This window comes from Astyanax mexicanus, chromosome 2, assembly GCF_023375975.1.
Source record: "Astyanax mexicanus isolate ESR-SI-001 chromosome 2, AstMex3_surface, whole genome shotgun sequence".
Classification (NCBI taxonomy): domain Eukaryota; kingdom Metazoa; phylum Chordata; class Actinopteri; order Characiformes; family Acestrorhamphidae; genus Astyanax; species Astyanax mexicanus.
In genome coordinates this window covers 68,616,794-68,641,225 of record NC_064409.1, presented here as the reverse complement: position 1 = coordinate 68,641,225, position 24,432 = coordinate 68,616,794, and the positions used below count along the sequence as shown (strand labels likewise).

Genomic DNA, 24,432 nt, shown 5'->3' with positions numbered 1-24,432 from the left:
TCGAATCAATCAAAAATTCTCCAGTTGCTTTTTACTATTTTTGATGTGATGTTACACCAGATCCATCCACTTCTAGTCCCCAATTTAGAAGGCTCTTTACCCAATCCCCAGTCATATTGATTACCCTTAGACCCTTGGTTGTGACATCTGACCTATGCAACACACACACACCACGCAGCGACACAAACGAATCCATGGAGGCAGGCGAGAGAAGCGCATTTTGTAGCTGGAAATACAGCCACTATTTTGAGTTAGTATCAGCTAAAAGTTCCAATACACTCTGTTCTGTACACTCTGTGCTGTACACTCTATAAAGTGCCTATAAGAAACAGAAGCTTCTGTTAATGATGTACAACCACTGGTTTAGTCACCCCACTCCACTGTTTCACTCTTATTAAATAAAGTAAGTAAGTAAAGTAAGTAAAAATTAAATATACACGGTTTTGTTTTCTAAAATCACTCAACAACAGGTTCAATGTTCAGATTTACAGTGTTAAATATATCAGGTCAAGAAAGACTTTCTTTATTTTGTATTTTTTATAAAAACAAGTATTTTGTGTTTTTTTATGTTAAGTGAAATCAAGAAAGACGATGTTTAATTTTTTTCAGGGAATAGTTCAACTTTAAATGTCTAGAGATACATTGTTGCTGTTAAAAATGCATTTTCCAATAAAGGGAGTATTGGCTAAACTGGTTATAATGTTTATGTTAAGGCGGCGGGAGGTGGAAGCTGCTGAAAGTAACTAATAAAGTAACTTGTAAAGTAACTTAGTTACTTTTAAAATCAAGTAATCCATAAAGTAACTAAGTTACATTTTAAAGGAGTAATCAGTAATCAGTTTACTTTTTCAAAGTAACTTTACCATCACTGGATACTTTGGCTAACAGACACCTGTGCCAGTTTCAGCATCACACTAGGAATAATGAGGAGAGAGAGCACCATCAATCCAATCGTGGACAGCAAGGCCAATTGGGCTTGGGAGTCTGAGCCCCCACCATCTGGACCCCTTATAGCAGCTTTACACAAATCCAGGTGGAAACCCCCAACGAGCAAACCAAAGTGACAGTGTGAGGAAGAACCTTTTTAGAGGAACCAAGACACAAACATTGATGCCAGATACCAAAACACTATGAAATAATGAGCTTTAATATGCATAAACATATTGTGGCGTGAGGAGGCGGGGGAGGCGTGGGTCCGCCCCACGCCGGAGCGCACAGCCATGTCTGTCCCAGCTGGTCCGCATCAGGACTGATTGAGCCGCCAGCTGGGACAGGCATATAAACTGAGGCCGCACAGACCTTAAAACATAAGACTAAATAACCTAAACGTGACTAGAGCCCCACTGGGCTAGTGTTATGCTGCTTTAAGTTTGTTTTGGTGTGGTGGAGGGCATTTCAAAGCCGAATAAAGGTAAGATTTGAGTTCATTTACTCCCCGTGTCTGTGTTATCTGTGTGCTTCCTCCTTCCGGGTCACAGTGGTCACGCCCTTAACCCCAGGGGCCTATCACAATATACAATATGCATTCAAAACAAGTGCAAACCCATTTCTCAGTCTGTGCCCCAAAGTAGTGGAACGAATTTCCCCTGGGTGTCTGAAAAGCGCTAAGTCGCTTATTGCCTTTAGATGCCAACTAAGGACCATCTGTTTTAAAAGCACCTAACTCAACACTCAATTCTGCTAGTGGTAGTGGCTTATTATCGCACCTAAATGTTAAAAAGCCTATTTAGATGGTATTAATTTCACATGGGAAGGTGGGATGCTGTTATCATTATCATTTTTTATTTTTTATTTTTTTGTCCTGTCTGAATGCACAATGTGGTCCTATCCTGAATAACTGCTTGGTCTCTGTGTTGTTTTAGGCTGTAAGAACATTAGAAGCATCATTTTCTGAGCTGCAGTAACTCTATATTGGCTGCGCTCTCAGTACTGTTTGTTCTATAGCTAATTTATGTGATTGAATCATTTTAAAAATGTTTATTTAACTCCACACAGTATTAAAATTAACAAAATTAAAAAACTTTACTTATTAGGGTTTACAGTGCATATGAGTCCAAAATACTTAAATAAACTAACAATTACACTGTGAACAGGGTTAGCACAAGTCACTTGATTTACTTAATTATATATAACAATGATTATGTGCATTATTCATATATATTATTTGGTACCTCTTTAAAATAAGACTACATTTATATCAAATGCCTTAAAAATCATTAATAATCAGTTATAACACATACATTAAAAGGGCAAGAATGACCTGTTATTTGCCAAATAGTAAACCCATATTGTTGCCCTTTCCATGTATCTGTTATAATGAAATATTATTTTTTAAGGCATTTACAACCTAATTAGTAACCATTAATAAACTAATTGTAAACCATTAATAAACCCTTTATAAAGACAGTCTTATTTTACAGTGGCACCTATTATTCATATATTATTAAACTTAAATGGCTTAAGGCAATCAGTTTCCTCAAATCGAGTTGGGTTTACTTAACTTGTCAGGTTTTACAGTGTAATAATGATCCTGAATTTCCTCAATTTGTTTATTATCTCTTTGACTTTTGATTTGTGGTGTCCAAACTCTTTATAGATGGGTTTGTAACTTTTTCCAGCCTGATGTATGCAGTGAAATACTTCTAAAAACAAGTGTTTTTTGGAGATCAGATCTTAATAGATCTCTTTTTGTCTTTACCTTCAAATGACTGATCTTTGCATACTTTTTTGTGGCTCATAGATTATATAACTTACTTCAATGAATATGTTTTTAAATATGTTTTATTTCTGGATTTTGTTCTCTTGATCTCTTTTGGAATTTAATACGTTTTTGCTCAAATTTTATAAACTGTCCCTCACCAATGTACATAATTGCTGTGAACACTTAACATGCTGATTCACCAACTAGACGTTCATTATTACTGTAAATGGGTTATAATGCACATCGTGCTCGTTTTGATGTGATGGCAGTGAGTACATTTAGTTTACACTCCTATCTCAGTCATTATCATGCTGGGAATTCTGTGCATATCTTGTGCAAACCTGTCATAAATGTTACAGACGTCCTGTAGTAAAATTGCATTACTCCACCTCCCCATAAAAAGCTATTCCCGTCAGAACAAGGCTATAGTGTAGTGTCTTTACACTATCTAGCAGTTGCACATTATCATCTTTTGTATCTACACTGTAAGCCCGGATAAGTTGAATTTACTAAACAATTGAGGAAACCGGTTGCCTTAAAAAAGTTAAGTAATGGGTAATGAAAATGTAAAGTTAGCATTAATTAAAACATCAAGTTATTACAACTAAAGAGGAAATTGATTTAACTTTTTTATTTTTGTTACACTGTAAGACCGGATAAGTTGAGTTTACTTTTTTAGGGCAGCTAGTTTGCTAATTTTTTTCAATATTGGGGAATAAAAACTTGAGTTAGCATAAATTAAAACGTTAAGTTATTACAACTAAAGGGGAAGTTAAATTATTTCTAAGGAAGCCCAGGGAGAATCACTACACACTGATGGTGACTGTCAGAAACTGTTGGACACACCCAGTATGCAAATAGATTGTGACAGAAGCCAATGGAAAAGAAGCTGTTAATGGCAACAGACTAAACTCAGTTATTATAAGTTGGTTCAACGCAATCATCTCAGTTTTAATGTATAATATGTTCAACTAACTCAAATTGTTAGTTGAGTATTTTTAGAAATATCGAATTTTATGTTAAACAGACTTAAATCATTTGAGTTCAAACAACGTATGGGTTTACAGTGTAGTTATTCATACTGACTTTTGTATTTGGCGTTATCTATGCTTACCGGTAGCTTTGTGTAGACTGACCCTTTCACTAGCTAGTAAATGGCAAGTAAAGTGTAAAGCACTGTTAAAAGTGAGACATTTGATCATTTAATTAACAACTATAAGCTCATTTAAAACTTTAGATGGCTGACTTAAAGTCTGGAAAAGTTAGTGGTGTAAATAAAAGTAACAGCAATATGTGACAAACTTACATGAAATATAAGGAAAAATATGAGTAATTTACAGAGGCAGAGTCTATCAGAAGCAATGTCTGACTAACTGTCAATATTGGATGCTGGTGATCTTTGGGCCCTCAGGTGGCAAAGCATTAAAAACAGGGACATTTTCTCCCCAATCTACACGGCCAATCACCCAACCCACTCATTAGGACTCCCCCTATGACTAGTAATACCCCAACACCAGGAGGGTTAAGACTAACACATGCCTCCTCCGATACATGTGAAGACACTTTTCGAGTTTGTGCTGATGCAGCATTGCAGAATAACATCACAGCGCGCTCGGAGGAAAGCGCAGCGACTCGGTTCTGATACATCAGCTCACAGATGCAGCCTTGTGCTGATCGACATCACCCTTTGGAGTGATGTGTGGAAAAAAACACCATCTACCCACCCAGAGAAAGAGAGAGAGCAAGGCCAATTGTGCTCTCTCAGGGCTTCAGCAGCTGATGGCAAGCTGCATGACCGGGATTCGAACCAGCAGAGCCTTACTACTGGAGAGTTAATAGTTTTCATTTCATTTTATTTACATTTAGTCACAAAAACGTGAATAATGCATAATACGTAACACAATGTCCCAACTTTTTTTGAAATTGTTGGAATTGGGGCTTAATTGGGATTTTATATTTGTATTTGGTCATTTTCTTCACACCTAGCTTTTACCTAACCACAACAGTACACATTATTATTGCCAGCAGTCAAAGAAAGTCTGCATACGAGGATGCAACGTCTAAAATGAACAAGAAAATAAAACTAAAATCGTTTACTTCATTTTATAACATCCTAACAAAATGATTTACAGGAGAATCGCTATAAAAATATCACGCCATTGACCCCATGACCCCTTGCACTACTCAGGTAACCCCTAAATACCCCTAAATACCTTAGTACCCCCCTTATGGTCCAGCACCATGCAGTTAAAGTCTTGTATAACTTTTCCTCTCCTATCTATCTATCTCTCTCTCTCTCAGCTGCTTTGTAGTATTTTTAGGGCTGTCATCTCCTGGACCTGCCAGCATAACACACCCCAGCTCACAGCATGGCGTTATAAAACACAACCCTCCAGGAAGTGAGAGTCAAACGATTAGTTTAATGACACAGCAGAGGAGCACAGCAGCACACACACACACACACACACACACACAGCAACACCATCAGCCAGGAAGACCAGCACCGGCCAACAGGTAAGAACTGACCAAAGCACTGTGCAGAACGGCGCAGCAGGCGAAAACGAGCACAGCATTTCCTCTGCTTTGACAGCGGTGATTTGTCTGTATTTGTTCTGCTGAGAAGAAAAAGGCTATATCTGCTGCCTCGGTCCGCCTTATCTTGTCCGAGGCTCACTCCGTGTGCTATTTAGAACGAAGTAATTTGAAGAATCAGACGAGCTTTAGAAATGCGGGGTTTATTTGAGGATATTAAACATCTGAGGCTGCCTCTGAATGACAACAGTGCTTTCTAGATGGAATACATGCAGAAAGAAGTGCATTATCTGCCTTTCTGGTCAATTTTTGTCCAAGCACCCATTTGGCCTCAGGTAAATACCCTATTTAGCACTAATTGAAACAGAATTACCACTGTACGCATGTGAAAAGCTATAATGGCATAGTGCTGCAATTACCATAAGAGTGTGATTGGCTCAAATGCTGCAGAGGGTCCGCCTGTGCACTCGTTCACAGGTCATCTAAAATAACATGCAGCCAGGAAAAGCACCTCAGGGTCTGGAAAATGATTTACCATGTCATTTCATGGCAACGTTTTATTTTGTACAGCTGTAAGACCCTTATATAAGAAGCTTATGTGTTAAGCATAGATGCGCCGTTTCATCTCGAGCAGAGGAAAAGTTTGGTGAATCTACTTTTGAGCCTGTGAATGTCTACATTCACAGGCTCAAAAGTCATCGGATAATTACTTTTTAATGACCTGTTATCAGCTTCATTTTAAACAAACACAGCTTGAGTCTGGACCTTGTACCTTATGTTGTCATTTTATGATCTTACTTTTAAAGAAAGTCTGAGTAGAAGGAGTGGAGTTGATCTCACTTGTTTCCAAAAGGAGTTATTGGCAAGCTTGTAACAGAAACTCAAAAAAAAAAAAAAGAAAACATGTCCATCACCATTAGACTGATAAAAGCAACAAAATGAGGTAGAAAGTTTAGAAGTAGCCAAATTCCAAGCAAAAATGGCCGGAAATGGACAATTAAAAATAAGAAGGACTGTCCACAAAGTCCAAAATCAAGAAATAACTTTATGTACAGTATGTACACATCATCTCAGAATATTATGACCACCTCCTTCCTACTATACTCACATATGTCTAGATATATTGATATGATATGCATGTTGCATGTGATTTATCTATTTGTTTGAATCAAATATGGCTGCTATTTTGCCGCTTTAATATACTTAAATACTTAATACACTTATCTTCTAACGTGTATTCATAATGTGTGCCTCATGCCCGGCCCACACTACTACTGATTTTCTAGATTATCTTGTATCATGTCAATGTATCATCTTCTCCTTCTCTCTTTTTTCTTGATTAAAACCTGACTCTGACCTTATATAGATGTATATAGGATGAATTTAAACGGTTGTAACTACACACCTGGTATTACAACCTGGTAGTTTTTATTTTAAGAGAACATATATGTATACAATATATACACAGCACCTTTAGCAACATTGTACAAAAAATGTTGAGTACTTTTGTACTTCTACTTTAGTGGGTCTGCTGAGGTCAAATAAAATGCAGCATAAAAACTTTTTAAAAACGTTTTAACTGTTATACAGTATTTTTGGCACTATAAGGCACATCGGATTATAAGATGCATTATGCGACACTAGTAAGGAACATGTTTTTTCTTCTAATTCAGCTGGTCTTGCCACTGGGTGGTGGCTAAAAGCTAAACTTAGTAAACAAAACTCTAATTCTTAAAAAAAAAAAAAAACATTTTCTTTTTAAGTCAAATGAGTGCTGGATATTAATCTCCACAGATTTCTCTCCTGTTTATTTACAGTAAGCTTTGATTTCCAGATTTCCAATAAAGCTGGGTGCAGCAGAATAAGCATTAGCGGCTAACCGCTAGTGCTAGTAAATGCCGCCGGCACACGATATTAGCTAGCGGTTAATCCCCTGTGGTTTGTTTTAACGTGGTTAACATGCAGGTTAATACTAATACTGCTTTATCACTGCTAGCTACAGTTAGCAGCAGGCTACAGGCTGATATACTCGCCTCTGCAGGGCAAAAGAGCTAGCACTTAGCACACTTAGCAGCAGTCCCAGAGCTGGAGAAACTTTACTGAAACTCCTGTATAACACTGTACTTCAGCGGAGTAGCTTTACTGCTCCTTTTTTTTAACCTGACTGGTAAAATTCATTTATAAGGTGCATCGGGTTATAAGGAGCACTGTCAATTTTGGGAAAAAAAGGATTTTAATGCGCTTTATACTGCCAAAAATACAAAAAATATATATATTTGACTGTGCATGATTATTTTTTGTCTTGGATCATCATGTGCAGCATGTTGATTTGAAATGTGCTTTATTAATAAATTGCCCATTTACTTACCTACTTACCTACTAACCTGCCCTAACGCATGGATTTTCTTTCCAGTGAGCAGATATGCATCTTTGGCATCTTTTTCTGCGTCGTTGTTGTTGTTGTTGTTGCCATTCCCAAACTCAGGACGAAGAAGGTCAACCATCTAAGAGGAAAAAATCCAGCACAAAAAGCGAGCATGAGCTCCCAAAGCTCCCAAAGCTGCCGAGGGCCGGCCAAACAAATACCGGCTATGATTCAGGTAAATAAAACTATTATAGGAAGAAAATAAACTGTTTTGCAATCTTGTTTGTTGTTTTGTTGGCTGCACCTCAATTTGTGTTTGTAATTTCTTTTACTTTTTGTTTGTAGATTATGATGGAAATGCTGAAATTATTAGAGTGATAAAGAATAACAGGATGAAAGAGGAAGAGCCGACTAGAAACAATGCACAGACCGTCACCAGTCAACCGTCAAGACATAAGGAGAGTAGAGACAATCTGAACAAACTCCCACGGCTGCCCAGAGTTGGCCAAACTAATAATGGCTATGTTTCAGGTAAATACTGTAAAACTATTATACACTGAAAAAAAGATGAGTAAAATTTACTTTAAAAAAAGTTTCGCAACTTTCTGCATTTGTCTTTTTTAAGTCAATTTAATTTCAGATAAATTTAAGTAACTTCAACTCGGTTTCAAGACTTAAATGTTACGTAGAGTAAATAAGTGAACTGAACTTCAGTCAATCCTTTCTTTTAGTAAACTTTACTCAATATATTTTTGCTGAATCAATACTTTATTTCAGTAACCATTACTTAATTTCTGCAAACAATATTACCTAATTACAATTACTTAATTTATACAATAATTTTATGTATCATTTTATTTAAAACACACATTCAAATATTTACATAATCTCAAAGATTTATTTTGTAAACAGACCAAGTCTCACTGTCTCAACACATAGTACACTAAAAAGAATGTATTACATGCCATGCATGTTTAATATGTGTTTTTTAACTAAAATATTTACATTTCAGGAATTATAGTATATTATGTATCATAAATTATTTGAGTAATATAAATTAAGTAATTGTATTTAGATAATAAAATATGCAGAAATTAAGTAAATGTTACTAAAATAAATGATTGATTCAGCAAAAATAAATGAAGTAAAGTTTTTTAAAAACCAAGTTGAAGTTACTTAAATTTATCTGAAATTAAATATACTTAAAAAAAGTAAATGTAGAAAGTTGCAACAGTTTTTTCAAGTAAATTTTACGCATCATTTTTTTTCAGTTTAGGAAAAAAAAAACAGTGTTGCATCCCTTTTTTGTCGTTTTGTGTTTTTCAATTCACTTTGTGTTTGCAATTTCTTTGAATTTTTGCTTTCAGATGATGACGGCAATGCTGAAACCTTCAGAGTGAAATATAAAAATATGGTTATAGAAGAAGAGCCGACTAGAAGGAATGCACAGATCGACACCAGTCAACTGTCTAAACCGAAGGATAGTAGAGACAATCTGAACAAACTGATCAAACCTCAGTCCAGCAGGAAACTATTTCAGGAACTCATCGCTAACACGGACTTCAGCAGGGTGGACACATATGTAATCAATGCTGGGAAAGAGGTAAGAGAAAGATATGAATATATATGTGCATACATTGTGAATTATTACCTTGTGAGTGAGATCGAAAACTGGACAGTGTGCTCATAGCAAGGCAAGGTGATGTGAATTATCAAAGTTTGAGCAATGCTTGATAGTGGGTGTACTGTAGATGGGTTCCTCGATACATATGATGTCATATCATGTTTGTACCAGAAACTTGTTATTGAAGACATTACCACCCACAGTGGACAGCACACTCAATGGTAGTGTTCATGTCTACACTGAAAATAAATATGCGTAAAATTTACTTTAAAAAATTGCTGTTCTGTGAAAAAGTTCAATTCGGTTTCAAGACTTAAATTTTACATAAATTAAATAAGTGAACTGAACTTCAGTCAATCCTTTCTTTTAGTAAACTTTATTTAATTTATTTTTGCTGAATCAATCCTTTCTTTTAGTAACCTTTACTTAATTTCTGCATACAATATTACCTAATTACAATTACTTAATTTATACAATACACATGTTAAAACAGTGTAATATGTGTGTTTTAACAAAAAATATTTACATTTCACTAATTATATTATGTATCATGTATTGTTCGAGTAATATTGTATAAATTAAGTAATTTTAATTAGGTAATATTGCAGGCAGAAATTAAGTAAAGTTTAATTAAAGAAAGGAATTTAAATTTTACTAATCATTTGTTTCAGAGTATCAGTGTCACAAATGGCTGAACAGATAAGCAACTTTACTTTTGCAGAGATCCCGTCAACATTCGATGCATGAGGACACATGCATATCCCACAGGTCTAGTGGAGCGTTCTTTAGCTAACATGGGACATGGCAAAAGTCACGGGACAGCAGGGCACAGTACTAGTCCTGTCCGAAGACTTTTGGTATGTCTGTGTACCTAGAACTCCATATTTATAGCTGCAGAATAGTCAGCAAGTGGATTATTTGCATAAAAACACATTTTGTACAAACTAAGAGTTTTAACACTGATCTCATTCAAACTTGTAAAAAAAAAATCAGTTGTCAGTGTGCATATTTTCATTACATAATATCACATTTCATTTAGGGGATGTTTTTATCCAAAGCGACTTACAGATAGTGAAGTACATTAACAATAGAGGACAGAAAAGTAAAAGTGGCAAAAATCATTATAGGCAGGACCTGAAGAGGAAAATGGTAAGAGTGGGGTAGAGAAGAAAAAGAGGGATAGAAAAGGAAAACAGTGATAGAGAAAGAAAAAGGGTTAGTGTAGGAAAAGAGAGATAGAAAGAGAAAAGAAAACTGTGATCCACTGTGTGTTAATGAGTGGAGTAAATGTTTATGCCATGTGTGGGTGATTTGATATGTTTATGTGCATGCAGTTTAATAAAGGTGTAATAGAATATGTATGAATGTGTGTGTGTGTGTGTGTGTGTGTGTGTGTGTGCTTTGCAGCTGAAGCGCAAGAAGATCTACTCAGTGGAGACTATTGCTCAGACTATCATTAATGGAACGACGAATGATTTAGAAAGATTACGTGCAGTCTGGATCTGGCTTTGTGACAACATTGGTCAGTTTTATACACACACACACAAACACACACACACACACACAGGGTAGAAAAATAAACCTCTTTAAAATATACACTCATTGTCCAAAATTGAAAATATAGTTGTACCCAGAAGAAAGTGTAAAAATTATGTGTAAAACATGTGTCACACAACATGCCAGACATCTCAACATGCATGAAGTTGTAGAGGTTCCTAATGGTGTCCTTTAAGAACTCATCTCATGCAGCTTAAATATATATTTAATATTCTCATACAGTTCCTGCAGGTTCTACAGTACAGTAGGCATATTAATAGAATGTCCAATAGCTTCCTAAGACACATTTTCTTTTATTTATTTATATATTTTAAATTTTATTCCATTTCTCTTTTCAAATTTCTGCTATGCTAATTACCCACCCACTCAGCTGGGCCCCCTCCTATCACTAGCAATATGCCCCCAATTCCCCGCAACATCAGGAGGGTGAAGACTAGCACATGCCTCCTCCCATACATGTGAAGTCATCCACCCCCTCCTTCTTTTTTCAAACTGCTGCTGATGCAGCATCACAGCGCACTCGCAAGGAAAGCCCAGCGACTCGGTTCTGATACATCAGCTCACAGACATCACCCTTTGAAGTAATGTGGGGAGAGAGCGCCATCTACTGTACCCACCTAGAGAGAGCAAGGCCAATTGTGCTCGCTCAGACTCTGGCTGCTGATGGTGAAGCAGCCTGATCATGATTCAAACCAGCGGTCCTCAGATTACTCAGTCTTCACCAAGACCAAAGAGTGACTGATTGTGATCATGATCTGAAGATGACCTGTTGCCATTCTGAGTCACTCTATACCAGTGTTGCATGACTTTCCAACAAGTTTCATTCCTGTCGTTTGATTCTTTCTGGGCGCAACTACGTTTATTTTATTCTTTCTTTTTTTTTTAAATGAGTTTTATTCAAAAGATCTTTGTTCCAAGATTCGCATAGTTGTAATGTTAGCAATAACTCATGTACGGTAATATATTTTATTGGTCTAAAAATGATGCACATTTGGATATTAAATGCATGCTTCAATAGCTGTTATGGCCTCCTCATTAGTTGAGTTAGATGAGTCAAAATTAAGAAAATCAGCGGTCTGTAAATAGAGTCTTACTGCCAATAAACTAGGCCAAAACAGACGTTCATGAGCATGGAGCATAAAGCCGACATTATCTGATAAATGGAGGATTGTAACTTATTTCACACTAGGCTGAACTCTACAAGCACCCTCACTGCTCAGTGGAAGGAAATCAAATAATTAAGGCCCAAATTAAGTTTGGAGCTGCTGTGCATCTCGGAGATCAGGGTCTTTCGTTGTCTGATTCCAGGCCATGCACACTGTAAAAAGTGAAGCATGGAGCTGTTCATTCAAGCTAATAAATATGATTGAACACATAGTACAATTATTGACTTTATTGTGAAACTCAACCTTTTTGAATTTTGATGTGTCAATTTTGATTCAGACTAAATTAATTACAATTCTGAAGGAAATAAACCAAATGTTTTGGTTCCACTGAAATCATACTCGAAGAAAAGAGATAAGGATGTAATATTTTTAATTTGATTCAAACATGAATTGCGCATGCGCACTGTGGAGCACGGGAGAAGTTGTAGAGAAGTGCTTCAGAGCACTGAGGGAGAGAGGGAGAAAGTGCCTGAACGCGCTCGCGAGAGAGAGAATGAGAGAGGGAGAAAGTGCCTGAACGCGCTCGCGAGATAGCAACGCATGCTTATGGTATTGTGGCGTCGGGACTGGAGGGGGGGCGGAAGGAATTATGGGAGCTCACCCTGTTGGGGGAAGTGGGTGTTTTTCTGCGTGTTTATGTTACTGTTTATCCCAGAGTTTTATGTCATGTTTTATTATCACTGTTCTAGTATTATTCATGTAGTTATCAGTTATGTGGTTGTTTTGTGTAAGTGCCTCACCCTTTGTGTGTTTTCTGTGTGTGGGAGTGGGGTTAGCTGCGTTGGAGCTGTAGTTAGTTTCACTTTCAAAAGTGGAATCCCATGTAAATCCAGCTCTTAGTGTCCTCCTCAGAGCAAAATAAAAAGAGTAAGAGAGCACTGAAACAAATCTCGCTGGTAATCCGTCCTCTTCCACGCCACAGTAACTTCTGGAACTTCTGAATATGCTGCCATGTTTTTTTTTTTTAAGTTCGGTTCAATTTAAATGTATTAGTTTGGTTCCGAAACTGAAATGTAAAGAATTTAACTTGGATCAAGGTGAATAATTAATATTGGGTCGAGTGAAGTAATATGGTTTATGTCAAAATAAAATAATCAGGTTGTAACAATTGACTTTATTTAGATTGAGTGAAGTCAAATAGTTTAGATGCAACAAATGGACATCAATTTTTTTAATTTGAGCAGGGCTACACTTTTTACAGTGCAGTTAACTTATATAACTCCATGCTGCAGCTGATGTCTTCACGGGACATTAGAAATGATGGCTCTGGGTCTCTGTAAGGTTCATTCTTGTCAGTTTACAGCATCACTTATTTATTTCAGGCAGTGTGTATAGTGTGGAGAATAAAATGTTCTTCTGTCAAATCAGATCACGACCAAGAAATGTGATGAGAAGTTATTTACCATTACCGTCCCTGATTATGATACAACCGAAATATTTCTTGAAACACGTTACTCCACAAATCCATAACTTACCATTGATGATTTTAGGGTTTAAACATCTCCATCACATTTAAAATGCAGGGAAAATAAGCAGTAATGGAAATAACGCTGTTACTTTTTCAGTAATGCGTAATCGAACAAATTACTCTGACTGTCACTATAACGCCGTTACTTTAGCCGCCCAATGAACTTTTTTTTTTTTTACTTCACGCATACAGACAAAGGCGCAAGTGTGTGTGTTTGTGTTGTGTGTGTGAGTCACAAGGCAGCAGAGGATGATTTAACCGCCTAAGCAATGATTGGCTAAGGTATAGTACGATTATGTCTTCAGCCAATCAGAGAAAATAGGTGGGTGGGTGATAAGAGCGCATGCATAGTGGCGGGGGTTTACAGGGCATAGTGAGAGATGGCGAGTGAGGAGGACTCCAGTGGCAGCCTTTTCCAGATGGAAATACCGACACTATATTAAACTCACTGAGGTCAAAGGTAAAACTGTGCACGTGGAGTATTAGCATTCCACACATTTGGTTTCATTTTTTATTATTTTATCCCCAACTTTGTGCTATGCTAATTACCCACCGACTCAGCTGGGCTCCCTATCCCATCACTAGCAATATGCCCACAATGTCCCCCAACCTCAGGAGTGTGAAGACTAGCACATGCCTCCTCTCATACATGTAAAGTCACCCTTTGAAGTGATGTGGGGAGACAGCGCCATCTACCCACCAGTGGCTAGATGGCGGACTCCAGTGGCAAAACAGCCTTTTACAGACCGAAATACCGACACTATTTCAAACTCACTGAGGTCAAAGGTAAAAATGTGCACGTGGAGTGCACATTATGTCCCCGAATGAAAAACCTCTATGCAGGTACTTGTCTTTGCTGTTGTGCACTCTATTCATCTGGCTTATGAAACACGCTCTGAGAAGGTAGGGGCCGGGGGATGGGGGTTACAGGGGCGAGTAACACAAAAGTAACGCAAAACTTACTTTTACTGGTAAGTAGTCAATTTTATAGTGGAGTAACTCAGTTAGTAACCAAGTTACTTTTTAGGAGAAGTAACTAGTAACTATAACTAATCACTTTTTCACAGTAACGTGCCCAACACTGTCTATAACAATACTTTAACATTAATTTGATTGCAGACGGTATGAATCCAATATATTTTTATCTTTCGTGGGTTAAGTTTAATTTCATATACTAATAGACACCAATTCCTGCACTTTAGGCCTATTAAACATTCCACATTCCTTTTTTAAAGACATTTTTGCAATGTGAAAACCAAGCGATGAAAGTTTTATGCATTATTTTGTCCCATTCTTCATGCATACAAAATAATTTTCCCATTTTCGTTTTTTAAACCTTTCCACGCATTCTCTATAGAGAACAGTTCAGAACTGCAGGCAAGCCAATCCAATACCCCTAGCCTAATTTTTCCTCAGTCACGCCTTTGTAATACGTGCAGCTTGTAGTATGCATTGTCTTGTTAAAAAAATTATGGACATCCCTGGAAAAAAATATACTCTTTAAGGCAGCATATAGATTCTACATTCTCTTTCCAGCTTGCTTATAAGGATATTGCACAGCCAAAAAAACACATTACAAAATTAGCATGAAGTATCTGAGGTTTGAAACTGTGTTCACATTTTTAAAAAATCAACACAGGGTCCAAAAAAAATGCAAACACGTTCATGACTAATTTGCTGGTGATGGAAGCTACTGCAACCTAAGTGTGAATAACTACAGTCTATGAGTTCTACATCCACATAGACTTGGAGACTTCAAGCCCTTTTAATGTAGCTATCTGAAGTATCTGTAGCTGACCAAATTTGCAAAGATAAAACCTTCTGGAGGTCTGATTAGCCTATGTTTGGAGGACTAAAGTTGAGGCATTCAACCCCAAGAAATCCGTACCATACCATACCTGCTGTTAAGCATAGTGGTGACTGACACACATCAAAATATAAAGCATATGTATATATATTCTTTTTTTTTCAGATTTTTTTTCTCCCAATTCTCCCAAAATTGTCACAGCTTAGCCCATGTCTGTCTTGTGTTTCTCTCTCTTGTGGTCCTGCCCTCTGTTTACCTGTCATGTGTTTCCCAGCCATGTGCTACTGTTGTGTTTTGGTCCTGTCTCCGCCCTAGCCCCATCCTGTCATCAGTTATTTGTAACCCCACCCCCTCTTGATTGATCCTCAGGTGTTTCCAGTTTCCTGTTCCCTCCTCGTGTATATAAGCCCCTTTGTTTCAAGCCTTCTTTGTCTAGTCTTTTGTTGGTTTGTTTGCCGTTTGTAGTCTTGTCAGGTTTGTTTATTGTCTCATGCTGTTTGTTAGCTTCCTGTTTTCTAGTTTAAGTCTTCTGTAGTTTTGTATTCAGTGTAAGTTTGGTTTAACATGTTTGTTTGTTTGTTTGTTAGTTTGTTTGAGTTTGTTTATTTATTAAGTTGTATATATTCTGCACTTACGTCCATCCCTCCTCATACGGAACAGTTATCCAATTGTTCCAACCTTTTGTGCATCTTCATCACCAATGGCGCCTGCAGCCCTAGGAGGGACTTTAAAAATTGTCAACAAACTGTCGCATAAAAAAAAACTGACTTTTTTTCTGCAGAGTATGATGTCGAAGGATTTCTGGGTATCACTAAGAAAGTGTATTCTCCCGATGACGTCATCAGGACGGGTAAAGCAATCTGCAGTGGATACGCCGGTGTCTGCTTACAACTCTGCAAGTAAGAGCACTGATCTGAATGATGAGCTGAATTAGTGTTTTAAGTTCAGCATTAAGGGACCTTTGGCAGATTGGTATTTTAACAGTGCAGTGCTTCTGTGCTTCTCAGCAGAAGAAATTGACCTGCGTTATCACGCTGCTCACGCCAAGATAGATAAACGTTTGAGTGTTGACTGTTGTCAGGGTGTAAAATATTAATGAGCCTTGCGACGTGCCTTTTTAGGGTGTAAGAGAGGGTCCTTAGTCTTTTCATCATTTTTATTAAATATAACATTAATTCATGTGCCTTCTGACCCCCTTGTGCAAAAATAATTTACAGTATATGTAAATATACCTTTAAAATCAGAAAGTGTTGGGAAGAATACACAACACATCTTCCATTTATTTAGATTTTTTTATTATTATTCAAATATGAACAGTATGAACCCATGATAGTTGATTTTTTAAAAATCCATCCATTCCTGCATTTCAGGTGTACAACACATTATCCAACACATTATTATGGGATACTACAACATTTACTTCTATGTAATGTTCTTTTCAAAACACCTAAAAAGGTGTTTGGCACCAAGGATTCCAAAGTAATGATTGTTTCACTTGTTATTTTGTCCCATTGTTCCCGAAAACACATATAATATATTCTCTACTGGAGGTTAGAACTGCAGGCAGGTTCTTCCACAGTCATACTTTATATGATGTATGCAACATCTTGTTATGCACTGTCTGGTATGAATGAAAGGATGAAATCCTTTTTTCCACTACCACTTCATTAACGAGAAAGGATCTCAAAATAACAAGAAAATACATCAACATAATGAAAGTAACAAAAAAAACAGAAAGGCTTCTCAGAACATTAAGAAAGTACATTGACGTAATGAAAAATATGTAATAGCATTTTAAAATATTGATAATTTACCCTACAAATGAGACATTGAGACATCATGGTCATGAATTATAATAAAAATAAAAAAATATTCTAGATATTCAGAAAGCTTCTCAAAATATCAATAACATCTCAAACTATTGACAAGCTCACAATTTTAGGAACCGACCAAGGTTGTTTGGATGCAAATGCACTTATATCATATCCAATAGTCCAAAAATCATAGTCCAAAAATCTTTTAGTTTAAAACCAGAAATACATCACAAGGCAAAAATCGTAGTCAAGGACAGGCAAAGATAAAAAAAAAAAACAGGAATAACAAACACTGTAGAAAAACGGCACTGGTGTGGCAATATCTGGCAACTAACCTAAGCGAGTGTCCCAGTATATATAGTCCGTGTAATAAGATGATGTCCCACAGGTGTGTGAGTGGGGCGGAGTCAGCTTATTAGTACTCTGGAGCATAGACTGTATATAGCTGGACAGAGCATCGTCTCTCAAAAGTGAAGCCACCACAGGTTGGGCGCCCCCTGCTGTTCGGTTTCAGAAAGCTGTGTAACCCCACCCATCCCCAAAGGTTTCAATGGCAAAACTGACAACTTTCAATCACGTTTTTTTCTAATATACTGTAATTCTACCTCCAATATTTAAATGCAACAGCTAGTGTAACCTCTGCTTATATTGTCAATTTTTATATCCCCACAGAATTCGGTTTTTAAAACGTTATTCAGCTCTATTCAAAAAAGGTGTGGTTGTTGTAAAAGGGCTGGTTATGGGCGGGACCAATAACAGACCGTCAGCTCCGCTCTGCCCCGCTCTGCACCCTGTGACCGCGAGGCAGCCCTCAGGGGCGGGGTTATTTAAATGAGTAGGAGCTCTCCACAGCCTTTCTCCCTCCTCTGGTCTCTACTGCGCAGACTCGGGTTTCAGGATCGCCAACATGGCGGAAGATTTTGGCTTCATTTTCATTGAATGAATGGGAACGGAGACACGGCGTCCATCTTTTTTTACAGTCTCTGCTCTGGAGAGACTGATCTTAAAGGTGCAGGTGCGACAAGAATAACAAGACAAAATTGCAAAATAAAGAGAAAGTATCTTAAAATAACAAAAACTGATCTAAAATCAAAGAATAATTATCTCAGTATTAAAATGATTCACACAATAATAGGGAAATAAAAATAAAGAAAAAGTAGAAAAATCTAAAATAAGAATAATGTAAAGACAGGATAATAACACTGTATGTCAAACATATTATCATACAATGATATACTGTCTCAAAATATACTGTATGTGTTTCTATTCTTTAGAGTTGACAATGCTGGATCAGTATGTATTGTATTGAACTTGTTGCTTTTCTCCAGTGTGGTGGACATTGAATGCAGGGAGGTGAGCGGCTATGGAAAAGGCATTGGATATGAACCTGGTCAGAAGTGCCAGGGAACCAATCACGCTTGGAATGCAGTGAACCTCGGGGGACACTGGCACCTACTGGATTCATGCTGGGGGGCTGGAACTAGCGACATGGACCAGAGAGTCTTCAATAAGTGGTGAGAGGAGAGAGGGAATCTTGATCTTTATATACTGTAATTTTTTCTAGTGGCCTCTAGTTTAGAGATGATTAGACACCCTACGAAAACCTGAACAATATTAAGAGATTGTGCTTATATACCTACATCAACTCTACAGCAGCACCAATATACTTTGAATGTTACAAATTAACGTTTACTGTAGAAATATGCACCACAAAATCCATCCACCACCAATTTTAAGTAACATTTATTTACATGTCATGTTAAATTCCCCATATTGTTGTCAAATTTACAAATAGACAGCCACTGCTGTGAAATCCGGAAAGGGATATACTAGGGTTGAGAAAATGTCCAGGGTTAAACACAGAAATCCAAAAAGTATAACACAAAAGGAAAAATAAAATCGTAAGCAAAAATACAGTAAATACAAAAGCAATACCTGAGGACAGAGAGGAAAAAGGAGTTTACACACATATACAGCACCAGTCAAAGGTTTAAACACACTTTCTCATTTAATGTTTTTTTTTTCGTCCTACATTTTATGAATACAATAAAATAAATACTGAAGTCATCCAGACAATGAAGAAACACATCGTGTAGTAACTTAAACATTTTTGATCGTCTTTTTGACTGCACTTAAGGACACTTTTAAACTCATAGAAGTGTTTTAGATTGAAGTTTAGCACAGAGGTTAACAGAAAGCCTAAATTCCATGTGACTACCTCATAAAGCTGACTGAGAAAATCCAGCCAAGATGTGCAAAGCTGTAATCTAAGCAGCAGGTGCTATTATTCTGAAGAGTCTAAAATATAATATAAAACATATTCTGGATAATTACATATGTTTTTTCTTCATGACTTTAGTTTTAATCTACAATGTAGAACATTTTAAAATTTAAGATGTGTCCAAACGTTTGACTTATACTCTATCCAAGATTTTCCTGAACTTTAACCTTTTCCATGATTGGTAGCTGAAGCCGGTTTGTGGTATCTGGTCAGACTGTTTACATTTTGAGTGAGCCAAAAAGTGGACGTTCATTGCAGCTTTATTAAAAACATGGCCAGTATTACTAGGTGGTTGGACAGTATGGGTGTTCTAACAGTGCGCCACCCTTCCACTCTCTCAGAATGGGTAGATAACATGAAGGACTGAAGTTAGCTATATTTATGTAGAGAACTACTAGCCGAGGTAAACATCAGGTGTGGGTTGGGGAAGTCCTGTCGGGGGAAGTCCATGCAGTAGATGTTTTGTGGAAAGTAAGCTCTGAATGTATTTGCTGTAAAACATTTAAAAATAATAAATAAATAATAATAATAATAATAAATAACAATAAACTATATATATTTTTTGTAATGTATTTGCTGTGAAGCATTTAAAAATAATAAGTAAATCATTATAAATAATATAATGGAATGCAAAGCAAACTGTGCCAATCACGGACAGTGTTTACGAAGCTGCTGGTGTTTAAAGCATGTACTTTTCAACAACTTTTTGAGTATATTAAGTCAAGTAGTTTTATTGTCAATACTGCATATGTACAGGACATACAGAGGATTGAAATTACGTTACTCTCCTTCCAAAATTTTACAGCAAGTACAGATAAAAGATATAATAAAAGAGAATGGGAGACACTATGTGTGCAGGGACACAAATAGACATATATGAGACAGAAACAAGGTGCAGTAGTGGTGGGGGTGAAAAAAATATATATATATAGAAATAAAAAGAAAGAATATATATATATATATATATATATATATATATATATATATATATATATATATATATATATATATATATATATATATATGGGAGACACCATATGTCCAATACAACAAGAACACAATAGATATACGTAAGACGAAAGACAATAGTGCAATATTGATGGTGATTGAGATGGAATGAGAGTATAAATACAACCTGTATAACAGTAGAGCAAATAGTGTCTATAGCTTAAGGCTGGTAAAGTGAATGAGTGCGTTAAGTACTTAAAGTTCACAGTTCTTGGGGAATTAGAGTGTGTATGACTGTGCAGTATAGCAGGTATGGGGTGTGTAGTGCAGGTCCGTTTAGAAAAAGTTCCAGTACTGTGTGTGTTCTAGTACATAGTTTCAGTACTGTGTTGGTGGGGGTCAGGATACTAAGTGAGTGTGTGCTGGGGGCAGGATTGGGATGGGGGGTAGAGCAGGAAGAGAGTTCAGCATCCTCACAGCCTAATGGATGGGGCTGTCTCGCAGTCTGCTGGTTCTAGCACAGAGACTCTGCAGTCTCCTCCCTGAAGGCAGCAGGCTGAAGAAGCTGTGTAGTGGGTGGGATGGATCTCCTGCCAGACGGAGGGCTTTTCGTGTGAGGCGGGAGCTGTATAAGTCCTGAAGGGAGTAGTGAGAGCAGCTGCTCTCACTAGGCTGTTGTAGAACTTCCTAGATGTTTTGCATGTGAAGGCATGCTTTTAGTTGATAACAGTAGAATATCTGTGAATCATAAATGCACTGAGCAGATAATGATTCTTCTTCTTTTATTTTCCAGCTATAATGAATTCTACTTTCTGACCGACCCAGAGAAATTCATTAATGACCACTATCCAGCGGAGGAGAAGTGGCAGCTGCTGGAGAGACCCGTAAGCCTGAAAGAGTTTGAAAAAAGAGTGTCTAAATCTGCTCAGTTCTACCGTTTAGGGTTAACACTCATCCACCCTAAACAGTGCTCACTGGATACAGGTTGGTTCCAGTTCTCTCACTTATGTAGCTGCATTTTATTAAACTAATAAAAATGTCCAAATACAATGTGACAACGTGTAATGACATGGCAACCGATCCAGTCAGGGCTGGTCAGCAGTCTGGGCTGTTTTATTTTTCAGTAGAAACTAAAATATTAAGCAGCCAGACATACTTTTTCTTGCAACTGTATCATTTTTAATCAAAGTATTTTAAAACCATAGTATCTATATTTCTATCTGAATTATGACTGTCAGTATTTTTTTTTTTTGTATAATCTTTATCTTTATCAGAGAATGGTGAGGCTACAATATCAATGGGACTTTCTGAGCCGGCGGACTTCACCTACACAATCTATCAGTGCAATGGTTCTAAAAAGACGGAGCTGAGCATATCTCGAGGACTGCTGACCATCACTAAGTCCAGCATGAAGCTCCGAGTGATTCCTCCTACCGCAGGGTCGTTTGAAGTCGAGCTTTTTGCACGCGCAGCGGGCGTCGCAGGGTCGTACAGTCACCTGTGCTCGTTTCTGCTGAAGTGTGCTAAACCCAAGCCTTTTGAGGATCTTCCAGAAAACCCTTCCCTGTGCTGGGGGATCAGTCCAGATGGTTATGCTCGGGGGCTCAGGTCCTGTGAGTACGGAGGTGAAGTTATTGAGCTGAGGTCCGGGAGGTTTGAACTGGTTCTGCAGACGGCTCGGCCACTTAGGGTGATCTGTAGCCTCAGTCATAAGGACTTGGACGGGACTCTGGCTAAGAGATGTGTGGCTTCACAAGCAGAGGCAGATAAACTTACTTGTTCTGTCCTCTGTCCTTACACTGGTTACTACACACTGTCTGTGTACGTCAGGGACTATGAGAGTGGTAATGGTAACCATAAAAGTGCTGCTAGCTTTCTCCTTCATTGCACCAGCAACCCAGTCAATCTCAACGAGCTTTTCCCACCTGATCTGAGCAGCAAATGTGGGCCTGGACTCACCACCACTGAGGCTGGTCTTTCCCAGTTTAGCCACACAGGGGCAATAGTGACCGCACAGCAGGGCAAGTGCAACATCACCTTCCAGAACCAGCAAGATATATCATTACATGCCGTTTTGTCCAAAGAACAGCGCAAGCTTTCCACATACCCTCTATCACGCTACAGCTTTGTAAACTACGATGGCAGCATGGTGACCATCAGCATTGCTTTGCCAGAGCCGGGTTCCTACCTGTTGCATCTCTTTGGCAACAGCACACACCTTTGTGACTTTATCATCCAGAACAGTTCAGACATTTCCTGTCCTCCTTTCCCCGGTACCTACTCAACCTGGGAGAAGGGCGGGGTTCTGCTGGAGCCTCAGTCCGGCCTGCTGGAGCCTCTGTCCTGGGTCCGGATCCGTGTGAAGGTCGCCGGGGTCTACAGTGTTCATGCTAAGGCTGAAGAGACGGTAGACCTGGAGCTCAATAACAGACAAGAGTGGGAAGGGAAAGTGTTCACGGGAAAAGCGGCACAAGTACAACTTATGGTCCGCGAGAACGAAAACTCCGTACAGAGGATGGTCCTGATGTACTTTGACGTGTTGAAACCCCAAAAATAAAATGTGAGAACAAAACAAGTAAGCGTTTACATACAGTCAAACAGGGCTTTGTTTCCCAAAAGCATAGTTTCTAACTACCCGAGCAACTTACATGGTTGGAACAATTGCAAGCAGTCACTGTTTTTAAGTTGCTTATTTAGAACTAAAACTACAGCTTAGGAGCTGTGGTTAAAGCTTAGTTTCCGCTGATTGCATCATCGATTTACATCATTTATATGCAAATATTGCAAATAGTCTAATTTTTTTCTCTAAAAGCAGCGTTTCCTACTATTTTTTATTGTATTTGTTGATTTTATACATTTCAATGGTGATTGAGCTGAGTTGTATGGTTGCAATATGGAAAAGTGAGTATCTCCTTAATATCACATTTATTAACATTACGTGTTCGGGTTACAGTTCTCTTATTTTGGCATTACATCACAAAGTTTTTGAGTTATTTTTCCCATTTTCCGCTATGAAAATCAGTCCAAACATGTTTAGAAACATCATAGTTCAGACTACTGCGCTTTAAACCAGCATAGTTCAGACTATGGCGCTTTAAACTAACATAATTCAGACTTCAGTGGTACGGACAAAGTACGATGGTTTTGGGAAACGGTCGTACTTCAGATGTTTTTTAGTTTAACAATGCATTGTACCATGTTAGTTTAATGCTAGCATCCGTCGTTGTAAGGGAAACGCACTCCAGGACAGTTTAACTATGCAAGGTTTTTTTCTTGTATGAAAGAGAAAAAAAATATATATAAATGTGTTTGGCTATTTTGTGTCTTTCTAATGTCAAAAAAGCTTAATACACCCTGTTTAACAGAACACGGTATTGGAGAATACTTGCAATACTTTTGAAAATGCTGGATTCAGAGCAAAGCTGCATTTTTAGAATGATTTACTATATAAAAAGCAAAAAGGCTGTATACTTATGTGCTAATATATAAACAGTGTTTACCAAACACACTTAGTAGAGATGCAAACACCTTCTTTACAAACACTGAGCTCCTGCTAAAGCATGAGTAGACTGATAAATTATTCGTTATCCTATTCATCAAATATTTCTCTCAGGGTTAAGAAATGATTGAACTAACCCTCAAGTCAATTTTTTTCTGAGGTGCTAATCGAAGCTTTGGTGTAGTACCTGACCTAGATACTGTATGTGGTTTACTTTTTAAAGGCTTTTGATAATTTAAAAAACAAACAAACAAAAAAATTAATATTACAAAAAGACCTCATTGTTGTTGGGACTGTGAAACAAACACCAGTTCTATTAAAAGAACATGGACAGAGGAGCAAAAATAAATAAATAAATAAATAAATGTTGATCTGAATTGTAAGCAAATACATATTCACATTAAAGCGACACTCTATGTTTTGGGGGTTTGGGGATTTAGAGACCTTTCTGGTAAGAATGTGTAATTGCACTGAACATATTTTTAATGTAGGTTAATGTAAATAAATTGCTGTGTGAAATGTGAGTGTATTTTTCGTTATTTGTGTAGTTTTATTAATTTGTTGTTATTAATAAAATGATGTCATAAAGTGACAGTATCAGATTACTCTATTTTTAGAATTATTATATTAAAAGTTGAAGGGATGATTGTGTCAGGACACTGCTGAAAAA

At 37.4% G+C, this 24,432-nt stretch overlaps 1 protein-coding gene across 2 annotated transcripts; it reads left to right on the top strand.

Annotated features, from left to right (window-relative positions):
* Positions 1 to 5,077: 5,077 nt before the first annotated feature.
* On the top strand, positions 5,078 to 22,929 carry LOC103029872 (kyphoscoliosis peptidase). Of its 2 annotated transcripts, none has more exons than XM_049474857.1 (9): positions 5,078 to 5,215; positions 7,647 to 7,833; positions 7,944 to 8,129; positions 8,966 to 9,201; positions 10,630 to 10,744; positions 16,002 to 16,119; positions 18,363 to 18,548; positions 21,057 to 21,247; positions 21,538 to 22,929. In XM_049474857.1, the coding sequence occupies exons 2-9, from the start codon at positions 7,656 to 7,658 to the stop codon at positions 22,818 to 22,820; spliced, it is 2,493 nt and encodes an 830-aa protein (XP_049330814.1). In that variant the 5' UTR covers positions 5,078 to 5,215; positions 7,647 to 7,655; the 3' UTR covers positions 22,821 to 22,929. The 2 variants fall into 2 exon arrangements, with proteins under 2 accessions (XP_049330814.1, XP_007258647.3); XM_007258585.4 differs by having other exon boundaries at positions 5,080 to 5,215; positions 7,719 to 7,833.
* Positions 22,930 to 24,432: the final 1,503 nt, after the last annotated feature.